Here is a 12,882-nt window from a genome sequence, read left to right on the forward strand (position 1 = left end):
AGTTCGTCTACTAAATCTGTCGTGAAATACAAATGTCGTCGGCGTCGCAGTGGCAGTGGGAAACCGCCACCGCCGGCGCCGTCGCAGGATTCGCCACCGTCGCCGCCATGCATCCCCTCGACGTTGTCCGTACCAGGTTTCAAGTCAACGACGGTCGAGTCTTGAATCTTCCGACTTACAAGAACACGGCTCACGCCATTTTTACCATTGCTCGAGCGGAGGTAAAAATCTATCCTCCTGCAAACGCCCCTGGGGGTTTTTTTTGTCAGATGATGATTTGGGATCACATTGCTTTGTGTTTTACAGGGCCTGAGAGGACTCTACGCAGGCTTCTCTCCTGCGGTTCTAGGTTCCACTGTTTCATGGGGTTTATATTTCTTCTTGTAAGTAGAAATGTATGTTTTTTCTAGTATAAAATTGGAGCTTTTTTATTTGATAAATATTGAGATATCAAAAGGGTTCGACTTTCGCAATGCAGTTGAAATTGGGTTGCTTTCAATTTTGGTCTTTTCATTGTTTTCAGAAGGAAGTTATGAGTGAACCGAAAACTTCTGTTGTATGTAGCTATGGAAGAGCAAAAGAAAGGTATTCTAAGGACAGGGAAAAGCAGCTGAGCGCTGGCCTTCATCTTGCTTCTGCAGCAGAAGCTGGTGCTTTGGTGAGTCTTCTGCTAACTTCGAATAATATGATTGTAGAAAATGTTAATGGAACGTTCGGTTGTTAATTATCAAAGTTTTATGCAATCCTGCTTGTCAGTTCTATCTGCATATTGCATATCGTGCCTATCATTGTTAGTTATCCAACTTTTTGTATGCTGAAATCAAGACACCGTTGGAGGGTGGGAAGTTAGGAAATCACATTTATATGTTTCAAACTTTGAAATTTTATATGAAGTGTTTAGAGGAATAATAAATCACTTTCCGTTTCTTTCTAATACTTTTAGAAGGTAGCCAGAAGTTTAGTGGATGGCTGCCTATAGATGATAGCAATCTTGTGATTTTGTCAGGTTTCTTTGTGCACAAATCCTATTTGGCTTGTAAAAACAAGATTGCAGCTTCAGACTCCTCTCCATCAAACTCGACCATATTCTGGGTTTTATGGTCTGCTTCTTATCTTACTTTAACTTGATAGGAATGACTGCAATATCCCCTTTTTAGTTCGTTCGGCTCACTTACTAGTTTGTTGCATGCTAAATATTCCTTATTTGTTAATTTGTGCTGAAAATAAACTATTATTGATGAGGACTTCTAGAATTGGAAGATAACCTATTTTATAAGATTGATCTGATTGGCTATAAAGTAAGACATAGACGATATGACAGGATTGTAATTGTAATGAAGTTTGCTTTGTTTTGACGCTAACTTGTTTTTAGAAAGATGAGCATAATGATATCAAGCATATACCAAACTGAAAACTTCCCGGTTCAAGGGAATTTGCAATAACTATCACCTAAAAACTTTTGCTCAATCATCTGTGACATGTCTGTTTTAGAGAATTTTTCTTCATGTACTTATGTTCATAACCTTTGTTTTACTTCGCTTTTTATTTTTCCATATCTCAGATGCCTTAAGAACCATAATCAGAGAGGAAGGGTGGGCTGCGCTTTATAAAGGCCTTCTTCCCAGTCTCTTTCTGGTATGCTTTTTGTCTATGATCTTATTGTGTTTTTAATGACTCTCTTTGTACAGCTTTTGTAGAGGATTAGGGGTTACTTTCTTGTCTCCCCACAGACACTAACAGCCTCTCTGTACAGCTTGTATGCATCACTAATTCACTACAAAAAAGAAATACCATATTCATAATTGTGATGTCATGACATGATTGTGGAAATTTATACTCGAGTTAATCTTCGTATTTTGTCGAATATTTGAGTTAATCAATGCAAAAGGAAACTGAACAAACATGTGAAGAATTTGTTATGGAAAAATATGGGAGTATCTGACATATCTAATGATTTACAATGCCGAGCGGAGAGATGGAAGTGCTTCTGGCGATTATTTTGTATTTCTAAATTTAATTGCATGTTAAGACTATACAAGTGCATTTGCATTAGAGTATACACATGTCTCAATTGTGCCAAAAAGTTTCCAGTCTTTAATGCTTTAGAGTTTGCAGCTTACAGTCTTCTTATTGTTTCAGCAGGTTTCTCATGGTGCTATTCAATTCACAGCATATGAAGAACTCCGTAAAATTGTTGTTGACTTCAAGTCTAAAAAAAGCAGAACGCATTCTGGAAGTGCTGATACAGTGCTGGTATTTATAGAATGGCTCTATTTCCATCTATACATCGAGAACTTCTGGATTTTTTTACTTACATTCCCATATCTTGTATAGTTCGCTATAGTGGTCCTTTTTGGATGTTGGAAAATTTGTCCTCTAGTCATTGGTTAGGATTTACTGCTCCAAATGAAGAAATCCCAGATTGGTGGGAAAATGAGATTTGTTCTACAAATTCGTAAACAAGAAAGAAAAAAAAATGTGGCTATTTGGGTAATAACAGGATTTGGATTATACTATAGTACGCATCTTCTGCTCAATATACCTGCCCATTCATGATTGAGAAAAGCACACATTCCTCGTGCCTGTTCATCTCCTCTATCTATGGTGTTAACATCGCAGCATGTTAAAGAGCGCCGTAGGATTATACACTACATATTTCACGAATGGGAATCCATCTTATCAAATCATCATCAGTTTAATTTCTTTTCATCTACACTTGCACTCACAGGGGAACAGTCGTTCAACTTTTTGTCCACTTTAGTTCATCTGAAGAATTTGGAACTTTTGCTTTATTGATTTACTTAATTGAGCATATTAAATTCCTGACGATGCATCTAGGAGAAGTATAAGTATTTGCACAGCTACTGCAATGTAGACCACCATTTGTTGCACGGTAATATATGTTTGTTGCTCTTTTGCCAATTAAGCAGCCTGGTTACGGAATCTTATGGCCCATTGGTTTTTGCACAGAATTCAGTTGACTATGCAGCATTGGGTGGATCATCTAAAGTTGCGGCCATTCTTCTATCATATCCATTCCAGGCACGCATAAATACATATTATTAGCTCTGGTGTAAAATTCTTCTAGATGTTCATTTCAATTTTTGATTATTACTTATGCAGTTTCGATGACCTGGTTTTTTTTTTCTTTTCATGTTTTTTCAGGTGATACGATCTCGATTGCAGGTTGGTATATCCATATATTTTTCCTCTTTACATGGTCTCAATATGTGCAAGTTTCTCCAGTCTGAAACAGTTTGAGCTTTTATTATCATGATGGGTTCAGGAAGATTACTGAAATCCCTTTTTACGTAACTTCTGAAGTTGCCCCTTGTGATTCTACATGTTTTATTCACTCGTATTCCTTATTAATGATTGGAACTTTCTAATGTCTCATTTTGTCAGCAACGACCTAGTAGCGAAGGAATTCCAAGATATATGGATAGCTGGCATGTAGTAAGGGAAACTGCACGGTAAGGATGAAATTTACTCTGGAAAAAGAAAAAAACAGACTAGTTATTGAAGGCATTAAGTTGGTCTTATTCGATAAACTCCCCTTTGATTTTGTCTCGGATGCTAACTTCTCTATTTCCATATCTTCCTGCTGCGGCTTGTAGGTTCGAGGGCATTCGAGGTTTCTACAAGGGAATCACACCAAATCTTCTGAAAAATGTTCCTGCTGCTTCGATCACTTTTATTGTATACGAAAATGTACTGAAATTTCTAAAATTGGCTAGAACGAATGAGTAAGATTCTTCTCTTCATCCTCAATTTTGAGTACTCTTTCTACATCAAACATTATTTCAGTTGAAATTTCAAAACTTAAGAGTATCGGAAGGTATTTTTGAAACAAGCATGTAAATAGTTGTGAATCGTATCACCATCGGACAAATACTTGCAAATGTCATACATTGTATTAACATTGAAAAATAGGTAAGGCAAAACTCTCACTTAGACTGGCAAACTCTATTCTGTAGAAAACTTGCGTAGGAAGGAAAGAATCTCGTCGGAGACTTCTTGAGCTTTCTCTTGCTGGATACAATGGTGGCCGTCTAAGATCACGACTTCCAGGTTCGGCACAAGACTCTTGAAAACACTTCCTTTTACATATTCCATTGTGCCCAGAACTTCAATACCAATGTCTTTGTCACCCACAATGAACTTTGCTGGAACATTAATCTTTGAACCTTGCCATGGCCCCATGAGCTCCCAGTACCTGTTTCCATTTCCAAAGTTAACAGCTGTCAAAAATTAGCAATAGCCATTGAATACTATCGAACGTTATGACCTGAGACTAAGTAGAGTATTAAAGTGATTGAGCATATCAACAATACGGTGCAAGCTAAATCAAGCGTGTGAAGTGATTGGTAAAGTTGATTTCTATGTTTGAAGCCCACAGATTGAGAGAACGGGACCACTTGATTTCAATCATACGACTCTCATTAGTCCATTCCACTGGGCCACTTTACAAAAATCCAAAAACTTGAACAGCCCGAATTTCTTTTTCTCTCTCTTGAATGGTCTGAATCTCTTGGTCTACGGCCTCCGGACATAGATATTAGGAGTGGATCTCATTTTGAATTAAGCACACCCAAGCCCTTCCGCTAGTAGGGTAAACCCGACCCAAAATTCGACCCATTTTGTTTTGTAGCAAATCAAATCACCAAATCAAAACCTAAAAGCCATTGAAGATTCTTTAGGGTTGACATTTGCAATTAAGCCAGCCCCAACACCAAACCAAACCGCGTGAAGAGAGATTAGGTCAGGTCACGTTCAAAGAGACAGGTGCAACAGGTAAACCAAGCCTGTGACATCGGAGTGGAAGATTCGAACTTAGGTGCATAGACGAGACCAACGTGGCTATACTTACATTTCAATTGTACGAAAATAATTGAGAGCACCAGTGAAGCCAGATTCCTCAAACTTTTGAGCATAGACTTGGAGGTCTTCTTCAGAAATCCATGGCGGCAACACTGCCGGTGTCTCCAGATAATCGATTATCTCCATTCCACGAGGAGCCACCAGATAATCTGTCTTGTTATACAGCAGGAACTTCTTCATCACCGTCAAATAATCGTATCTCGCAAACGATTTTTCTGCTCTTCCTGGCTCCTACACCATAGAAAATCCAATCATAAAAACACACATTTGTTAAGACACAATTTCTACATGTTTGTGTTTTGCTGTAAAAGAACCTGAAACTGATGAACGTAACACCCCTCGCCGAACAGCTGCCTCATCGAATCGGAATTCCTGGTGCTTGAAGACCTTTCGAAGTATGGAGCAGATAGTGCAACGACGGCCTTGACTCTCTCGGGCTTGAGAAGGCTCAGGTGCCAAGCTGCAATGGCTCCATAGTCATGTCCCACCACAAATGCCTTTTCCAACAAGACACACAAACGATCAAACTCTCTTGCTAAAAACCCAACTCTCCGCTTTGTTAGATCGTAGTTCAAATCTCATGAACAACAATTGTTAAGTAAAAGAAACAATCAGAGAGAGAGAGAGAGAGAGAGAGAGAGAGAGAGAGAGAGAGAGAGAGAGAGAAAAACCTGTTGTCCACCAAAATGATCAAGGAGGCCAACAAGGTCGCCGACGAGGTGGAGAATGGAGTAGGAGGTAGGGTTGAGAGGGGCATCGGTGTCGCCATAGCCTCTCATGTCAGGAGCAACAACATGGTAGCCATGCTTAGCCAAGAAACCGATCTGGTGGCGCCACGAATACCATATTTCCGGGAAGCCGTGGAGGAGAAGCACCAGAGGCCCTGTCCCTTGCTCCGCTATGTGCATCCATATTCCATTAGTTTTGATCCTCTGGTGAGTCACCTCATCATTCATATTTCCTGAGAGAGAGACAGAGAGAGACAGAGAAAGAGAGAGCGAGAGACAGAGAGAGTTCACTATTCTATGTACAATTTGCAGAAAAATGATTGGGAGGTTGGTGACTTGAACATTCTGGTTGTCAAACAGTCAAAGATGACAAATTTGAATCAGACCAGAGAAGGGTAACGTGTCAAATGCTATAACCTGAGTTATGGTGTAGAAAGGTACAATTTGTTGACCCAATTACTAATTTTATGTAAATGTGATTAAACTAGTTGGTCGGCGTATACCTTCTTATATTTAAATTCGAATCTTCCTTTAAATAAATTAATATAGTTTAAAATATCGTCTTGTAAAAAGAATATACTAATTAAGGATGATTTCATTTACTCAAATTTTAGTGCTTTTCTATGTCATTTTCCTAGTACTGACATCCAAGAATTTTGCTTCTTTCTTGTATAGAAAAGTGTTTTAGTTATGGTTTTTTCTGTGTTTCACCATGCCCTTGTGATTATATTTTGGAAATGCGACATCTGCTTACATCACAATATTTTTTTCTTTTATGTTCTGATTTGGGTTTTCATATCACGGATTGTTCTCTCTGTGTACATATTAAGGGATGATTTTTTAACCAAAATGGTTTTTGAGATTAGCATAACTCTTCATTTTGGTCATTGAGATTTAAAATCGATAAAATTAATATTTTGTTATTTTGGTCTTTTATTTAACAGAGATTTTCATGGAATGACGAAAACGATTGATTGTGGACAAATTCAGGGACCACTTCTATAGTTTTCAAATCTCAGGGACCAAATTGAGAAGTTATGTCAATCTCATGAACTATTTTGACTAAAAAGACCGCCATATAGGATTGCATTGAACTGATTTATACTGAACAGTAAATTGTATTGGATTGTATTGTAATGTGTCAAGTTTCTGAACTTCTTTTGTGGAACAAGGTTTAAATCCTTCCTCAAACTAACTAGTTGATTTTTTATTGTAATTGAATCCAAAGAAGTTTACAGAACTTCTCACTTTAATCCTTAACATTGAAAATTGATCGATATCATCCTCGATGATATGATCCGCATCAATGTTGTCCCTACCCTAGAATTCCATGAAAACTTCACCAGTAGCGATCACATGAGGTTATAAACAGATTTCTAACATGTCTTAAGAAGAACAACAATTATACAGAATGCAGAAATTATCATTGACGCAGAAACACACTAACACGTTTCACTGATCTGCAGGATGTTCACGGAGGAAGGAAAGTATTTGGCAGGAGACTTCTTGAGGGTTCTCTTGTTGGATGAAATGGTGGCCGCCCACAATAACCACCTCCAGGTCCGGGACAAGGCTCCTGAACTCATCACCTTGCACAAATTCACTTGTTCCACCTGATTTAAACCCGAAGTCTTTGTCACCGATCATGAACTTAACGGGTACCATGATTTTCGATCCTTGCCAGGGCGCAAGCAGCTCCCAAGTCCTGTTTATCATGGTAAGTAGTATCACTATCAACCAACAAAACAAAAAGACCAAAAAGGAAGACAGGACAGGAGGGTTGGCTCCATTTTAAGCGAAGATAAGTTAGTTAGAGCAGTGTGTTCCCCTGTCTACACCAAGTTCGAATCACCCTTTCCCCAGTTTAGATTAGTTTAGAATATCACTCAGAATCAAAAAAATTATTCTCTGGTTTTCTTGGATATAGAAGCCGGTAACTCGAGTATATTCTAATTGCAATTTGGATTAGAACAAGTCTTCAAGCATATGGTGGTTGTACCTAAGGCATATTTTTGAAGAACAATTTCAGCTTGGGAATACACAGAGAAATTTCTATAACTTACAGATCCATTGCGCGATAGTAGTTCAAAGGACCGGTGAATCCAGACTCCTCAAATTTTTCGGCAAAGACCTGGATATCCTCTTCAGTTAGCCATGCCGGCAGTGAAGATTGTGTCTCCAGGTAATCGATAAACTCCATGTCCGGAGGAGCTATCATATTATTGGTTATCAACAGGAACTTCTTCATCACCGTCATATAGTCATACCTCGCGAACGCTCTCTCCGCTCTTCCCGGTTCCTTCTCAGCCAAGAAACAATAATTAAGTGAGATATGCATACATATATTTGTTAGATTGAGAATTTGGACCACACATTCAGGTAAGAACTCAATCAGTAACAGTCTGACAACATAAATATTTCGGGCGGGTGCGGAGTTTGATACAAACATCTGGAGAGAAAGGAAGTACCTGGAATTGAATTACATGACATCCTTCACCAAAAATTTGTCTTATGGCTTCGGTAGTTTTGGTTGTTGGAGATCGTGGAAAGTATGGAACTGAGAGATTAACCAGCGCTATGACTCTATCAGGCCTAAACAAGCTCAAATTCCAACCAGCAACTGCTCCCCAATCATGTCCCACCACATATGCCTTCTCAAATCACAAACCATTACATACGGTTCTCAAAAATCCTTAAACCCCTCACATACATAACAACATGGGTATGTTCATATAACGTTTTAAATTTTCTTTAATTGAGGTTCGATAAAGGAAAATGATTTCCGCACAACTCTTTTCTTTTTCTACAGAACCTGTTTATTTTTGCCCCTTAGTTCTTTGTTTGATTTTATTCAATCGAAATGTCAGAATATACATGGGAGGAAAAAGTCGTGCGGAGATCACTTCATGTTGAAAAAAGCTTCTCACCTTTTGTTGACCAAAATGATCAAGTAGGCCGATGAGGTCTCCAACTATGTGGAAGATGGTGTAGGAGTTGGGGTTGAGAGGAGCGTCAGAGTCGCCGTAACCTCTCAAATCCGGCGCCACCACGTGGTAGCCGTTTTCCGCCAAGTATTCGATCTGGTGGCGCCAGGAATACCAGAGTTCTGGGAAGCCATGAAGCAAGAGAACCAGAGGACCTGTCCCTTTTTCTGCTACATGAAGCCATATTCCGTTGGTTTTGATCCTCTGGTGATTCACCTCTATCATGAAATCCATGGTTGTGAGAGAGAGAGAGAGATTGAGAGAGAGATTGGTCAATGGCCTGCGGAATGATGAAGATGCTAATATACATAATTTTTTAAAAGTAGTTTTAACAAATATTTTCGGTATTGTTTATTTTAACGAAAATGATATTTTTATTCTAAAAAGTCACTCCTAGTACAATTTACTTACAACATATTTTTGTCATTTTGATTAAAACTGAAAATTTTCAAATTATTTTTATTAATTTTCCTTAATTTGATTGTTTAGTCGTCAAAGGGTTGTTGTAGTTGGTAGATTTGAAGGCGATAGTGTAATAGTAAAAGATGAAAACTTTGAGACGGCCTAAATTAATTGGTTTAGCACCAAATAAACTTTGTCAACAATTATTTTGTACTTTATAATCTTTAAGATTGCTCCGTTTTTAAGGGTTAATTACACCTAGTACCCTTAGTGATGTGGAGCCAAAGTCAATATAGGCAGCCTTTGAAGATTCTGCAAAATATTGAAATACTTTCCGGGCCCACAATGTGCTTGTTCCCTCGCACTCAAGTTAAAATCTCCCTTTAATTCCACTTAGTAAGCTGTTCTGCAGGCTATCGGGGCTGCTCTACAGTGGCGGCTTTGTGATTCTCTACCTTCTTCTCGTACTCTTTTCAAAGTGATTGAAACCAAAAACGGAACAGTCGCAGCAGTACTAGTAAACTCGGCATCTGCTGCATTGTTTTCATATTGGTTTTTATGCCTTTGCTTCCTCAGTTTTCTCTTAAGACTTCCATTCACGTTGGCGCTGCAGATGCTCTTCTTCCTCATCTACTCCTCTTCCTTCTTTTTGGTGTCCACCTTCTTTTTCAGTGCATCTAGGCGCGATGTGTCTGCCTTCTCGTCCGCAATCTTTATGAGTTTCTTCTCGCCCAACAGAGTGAAGGCATTGGCGAAATTCGCCATAGAGGGCTCAATAAGGCTTGGCTTGTAGTGTTTCTCATCATAAGATCAGAATACATGAGAAGAAGGGTTTGGCCTCTCTCTGCGCACACACACACGAGTCGGTTATTACTTCTTCCCCAACGAGAACCATAAAAGACCTTATTCCATGAGCAAAATGGACAAATTTGGATAAGGAACGAAGATAATTTGATTTTTGTTGAATTTTTAGATTACAGACGTTTGGATCTTTCTTAAGCAACGCACAAAATGATCTTTGTTGCTTGTAAATTAATTTTATTTAACCCACTAACGCTTTGTCAAATACAAAGTGTTCAGTTTCACAGTCTACTATTGTTCCACAAGAATTTTAACTAAACGTTTCTCCCTCTGTCCCTCATATGTTGTCCTTATTGCCAATTGGCAGGCACAAAGTTGAGAGACTCCACCGCCCTTCTATCACCAGTAGTTACTTGGAAAGACAAACTTTTTCCTTCCAAACCTCCTCCAGTCTGCCAGTTTTGTCCCCAGTTACGCGTCATTTGTATCCAACCAGTGCTCAAGCCTTTCACTTTTACATCGACCACTTCACCAGCCCCTCCAACGTTGCATACCAACGCAAGCAGGAAATTAGGGCTCCCACCGAGATAGAACTTGATCCCTCCCAAAAGCGAATGGGGACAATTCCGGCGGCCACGAATTTTGCAATCTTTAGAAACATTGGTTGGGAGAACTCGAAGTGTTTTGAAGGAGGATTGCACCAATTTGCACTAGGATTTTTGGATGGAGGACACAAGTTGGTTGCTGTTACTTTGATGGTGCCTGGTAGGCACCATTTTGGATCATCCACGCACGTAACCTCGAAACAAGCCCCGCAAGTTTGGCCATTGTTGAAGAGAGCAGAACTTAGGGCTGTCGTTTCCACCCGGTAGCCTTGTTCGTTGGTATCTGTGTATATCCACAAGCTCACCCTAATCATAGTTGAATGCATGAAAGATCCAAAGTCGGTATTGCACTAGAGATAAAATTGGACTAGTACATATTAGGTTTTGGTTTGACTAATATTAAACGTACGTATTTCGAATAATAACTTATTTCTTCACAAAACACAATCAAACTAATCAAAGGTTCCTCCGCCCTGTTTATCATCATAAAATGTTACATGCCCGTTAAGCCATCGGCCGATTGCCGCGCCAAAGTTGATGATGACAATATTGGCAATGAACATGATACATGCTGGTACAAACTGAGAGTTAGCCATCACGACAATATCCAAGTATGCAATTCATGGGTAGGCGAACTTGGTAAAGCGCATTTATATTGTTATGGTCATCAGTGGTTCATGATCGATCCAATTCTTTGTGCAATATATGTTTATGTCAAATTCTATGTATGATTTGATAACCTATTTATCTCTATATATAAAACCAACAACTCCTTTTGGGGCCAGGGGCTTCACAAAAATTTTTTTGACAAAAATATGCCCCCCAAACCAAAAAAGTCAAAAACAGCCCAAAATAATGCAGGGGTATTTTTGTCATATAAACAATGTTTTTTTAATAATTAATTGGCTTTTTAGCCAAAATGGTTCCTGAGATTTGCATAACTCCTCATTTTGGTCCCTAAGATTTCAAATCAATAGAAGTGGTCCCTGAGATTGTCCACCATCCATCATTTTGATAATTCCGTTAAAAACTCCGTTAAGTGTCCTGGAGCTATTGGCTGGAAGTTTGGGCAATTTTCAAAGCTTTGTAACTCAATCGTTTCTTAACCAAATTTGACCCATAATATATCAAAAGGAAGATAGAAAAGTGTAGAATAAGATTATATTTATTTGGAAGCCCAATGGTTGCCGGAGATGGTCGGAAAATAGCCTCAAAGTTGACTGGTCCAAGGGAAAACTGGAAAACTCGCCGGAAACTGGGCAAACTTTAAACATTCATAACTTCTTCAATACGCAACAAAATTAAGTGATTCAAAAATGAAAATCTTACTTCTCAACGACACGAAGAGAATGATACCTTTTTAAGCGGCTAAATCTCCGTTGTTTGGCTGGAAAACGGCTCGAAACTGACTAACTAGGTTGAGTATTATCTTCGTCTCGTCTAGAAGTATGATTTTCATTTTTGAATCACTTTATTACGTTGAGTATTGAAGAAGTTATGAACATTTAAAGTTTGCCCAGTTTCCGGCGAGTTATCTAGTTTTCCCTCGGACCAGTCAACTTTGAGGCTATTTTCTGATCATATCCGGCAACCATTGGGCTTCCAAATAGGTATAATCTTATTTTACACTTTCCTATCTTCATTTTGATATATTATGGGTCGAATTTGGTTAAAAAACGATTGAGTTACGAAGCTTTGAAAATTGCCCAAACTTCCGGCCAAAAGTTTCGGGACACTTAACGGAGTTTTTAACGGAATGACCAAAATGATGGATGGTGGACAATCTCAGGGACCACTTCTATTGATTTGAAATCTCAAGGACCAAAGTGAGGAGTTATGCAAATCTCAGAGACCATTTTGGCTAAAAAGCCTAATTAAAATCTTTTGTACAGTTTTTTTTTTATTTTTTTTATAGTACCTCACAATAGGTTAGCAATAATGTGATTCAATCAGTTGTTTATTAAATATTATGTTCTTTTTTGAAACACGTTCAATACATCTTAAGAAGCGTGTAGCGTTGGTTATAAAAAAAGGTCTTTCGTACACACATAATAATGTGATTCAATTAGTTGTCAAATGATTTTTTTTTTCCGAACAAATGATATTATCTACATTAAAGAGGGGGGGTGAGCTTAGCCTCACAATGAGTTAGTAATAATGTGATTCAATCAGTTGTTTATTAAATATTATTTTCTCTATTTTAAACACGTTCAAAACATCTTAAGAGACGCATACTACCGATGATAAAAAAGGGGAAGTTTGGAAAAATAACCAAAATTTGGACTTCAAATAGAATTATAGCTATCCTTTGAGATTTATGATAAGTATAATCAAAAGTTGATATAAAAGTACTAATATATCTTTACATAATAATTGTATTAAAATAAAAACTCGGGAAATGGATATTTAAATCTATTTCCACTGCAAGTTCAAAGACAAAACATACCAAAATCATATAATGCAGAAGAGAAATGCCAAATA

General features: G+C 38.2%; 3 protein-coding genes across 4 annotated transcripts; 1 reads left to right on the forward strand and 2 right to left on the reverse strand.

Moving 5' to 3' along the window:
* Positions 1 to 10: 10 nt before the first annotated feature.
* LOC103937818 (folate transporter 1, chloroplastic) lies at positions 11 to 4,212 on the forward strand. Of its 2 annotated transcripts, none has more exons than XM_009347785.3 (11): positions 11 to 221; positions 307 to 383; positions 565 to 658; positions 1,007 to 1,100; positions 1,562 to 1,635; positions 2,140 to 2,253; positions 2,971 to 3,042; positions 3,166 to 3,186; positions 3,406 to 3,473; positions 3,618 to 3,746; positions 3,978 to 4,212. In XM_009347785.3, exons 1-11 carry the CDS (start codon positions 33 to 35, stop codon positions 3,988 to 3,990), a joined length of 945 nt encoding a protein of 314 aa, XP_009346060.2. In that variant the 5' UTR covers positions 11 to 32; the 3' UTR covers positions 3,991 to 4,212. The 2 variants fall into 2 exon arrangements, with proteins under 2 accessions (XP_009346060.2, XP_009346061.2); XM_009347786.3 differs by having other exon boundaries at positions 2,143 to 2,253.
* Positions 3,863 to 6,637, reverse strand: LOC103937817 (epoxide hydrolase A). Its single transcript, XM_009347783.3, has 4 exons — positions 5,553 to 6,637; positions 5,196 to 5,378; positions 4,871 to 5,112; positions 3,863 to 4,216 (listed from the first exon to the last, which is right to left on the reverse strand). Exons 1-4 carry the CDS (start codon positions 5,835 to 5,837, stop codon positions 3,967 to 3,969), a joined length of 960 nt encoding a protein of 319 aa, XP_009346058.1. The 5' UTR covers positions 5,838 to 6,637; the 3' UTR covers positions 3,863 to 3,966.
* Positions 6,638 to 6,791: 154 nt separating this feature from the next.
* Positions 6,792 to 8,842, reverse strand: LOC103937822 (epoxide hydrolase A). Its single transcript, XM_009347791.3, has 4 exons — positions 8,537 to 8,842; positions 8,078 to 8,260; positions 7,673 to 7,908; positions 6,792 to 7,314 (listed from the first exon to the last, which is right to left on the reverse strand). The coding sequence occupies exons 1-4, from the start codon at positions 8,825 to 8,827 to the stop codon at positions 7,062 to 7,064; spliced, it is 963 nt and encodes a 320-aa protein (XP_009346066.1). The 5' UTR covers positions 8,828 to 8,842; the 3' UTR covers positions 6,792 to 7,061.
* Between the last annotated feature and the right edge of the window lie 4,040 nt (positions 8,843 to 12,882).

This window comes from the organism of the source record quoted next, unplaced genomic scaffold, assembly GCF_019419815.1.
Source record: "Pyrus x bretschneideri cultivar Hongxiangsu unplaced genomic scaffold, Pyrus_bretschneideri_v1 Contig8, whole genome shotgun sequence".
In the NCBI taxonomy this organism is placed as follows: domain Eukaryota; kingdom Viridiplantae; phylum Streptophyta; class Magnoliopsida; order Rosales; family Rosaceae; genus Pyrus; species Pyrus x bretschneideri.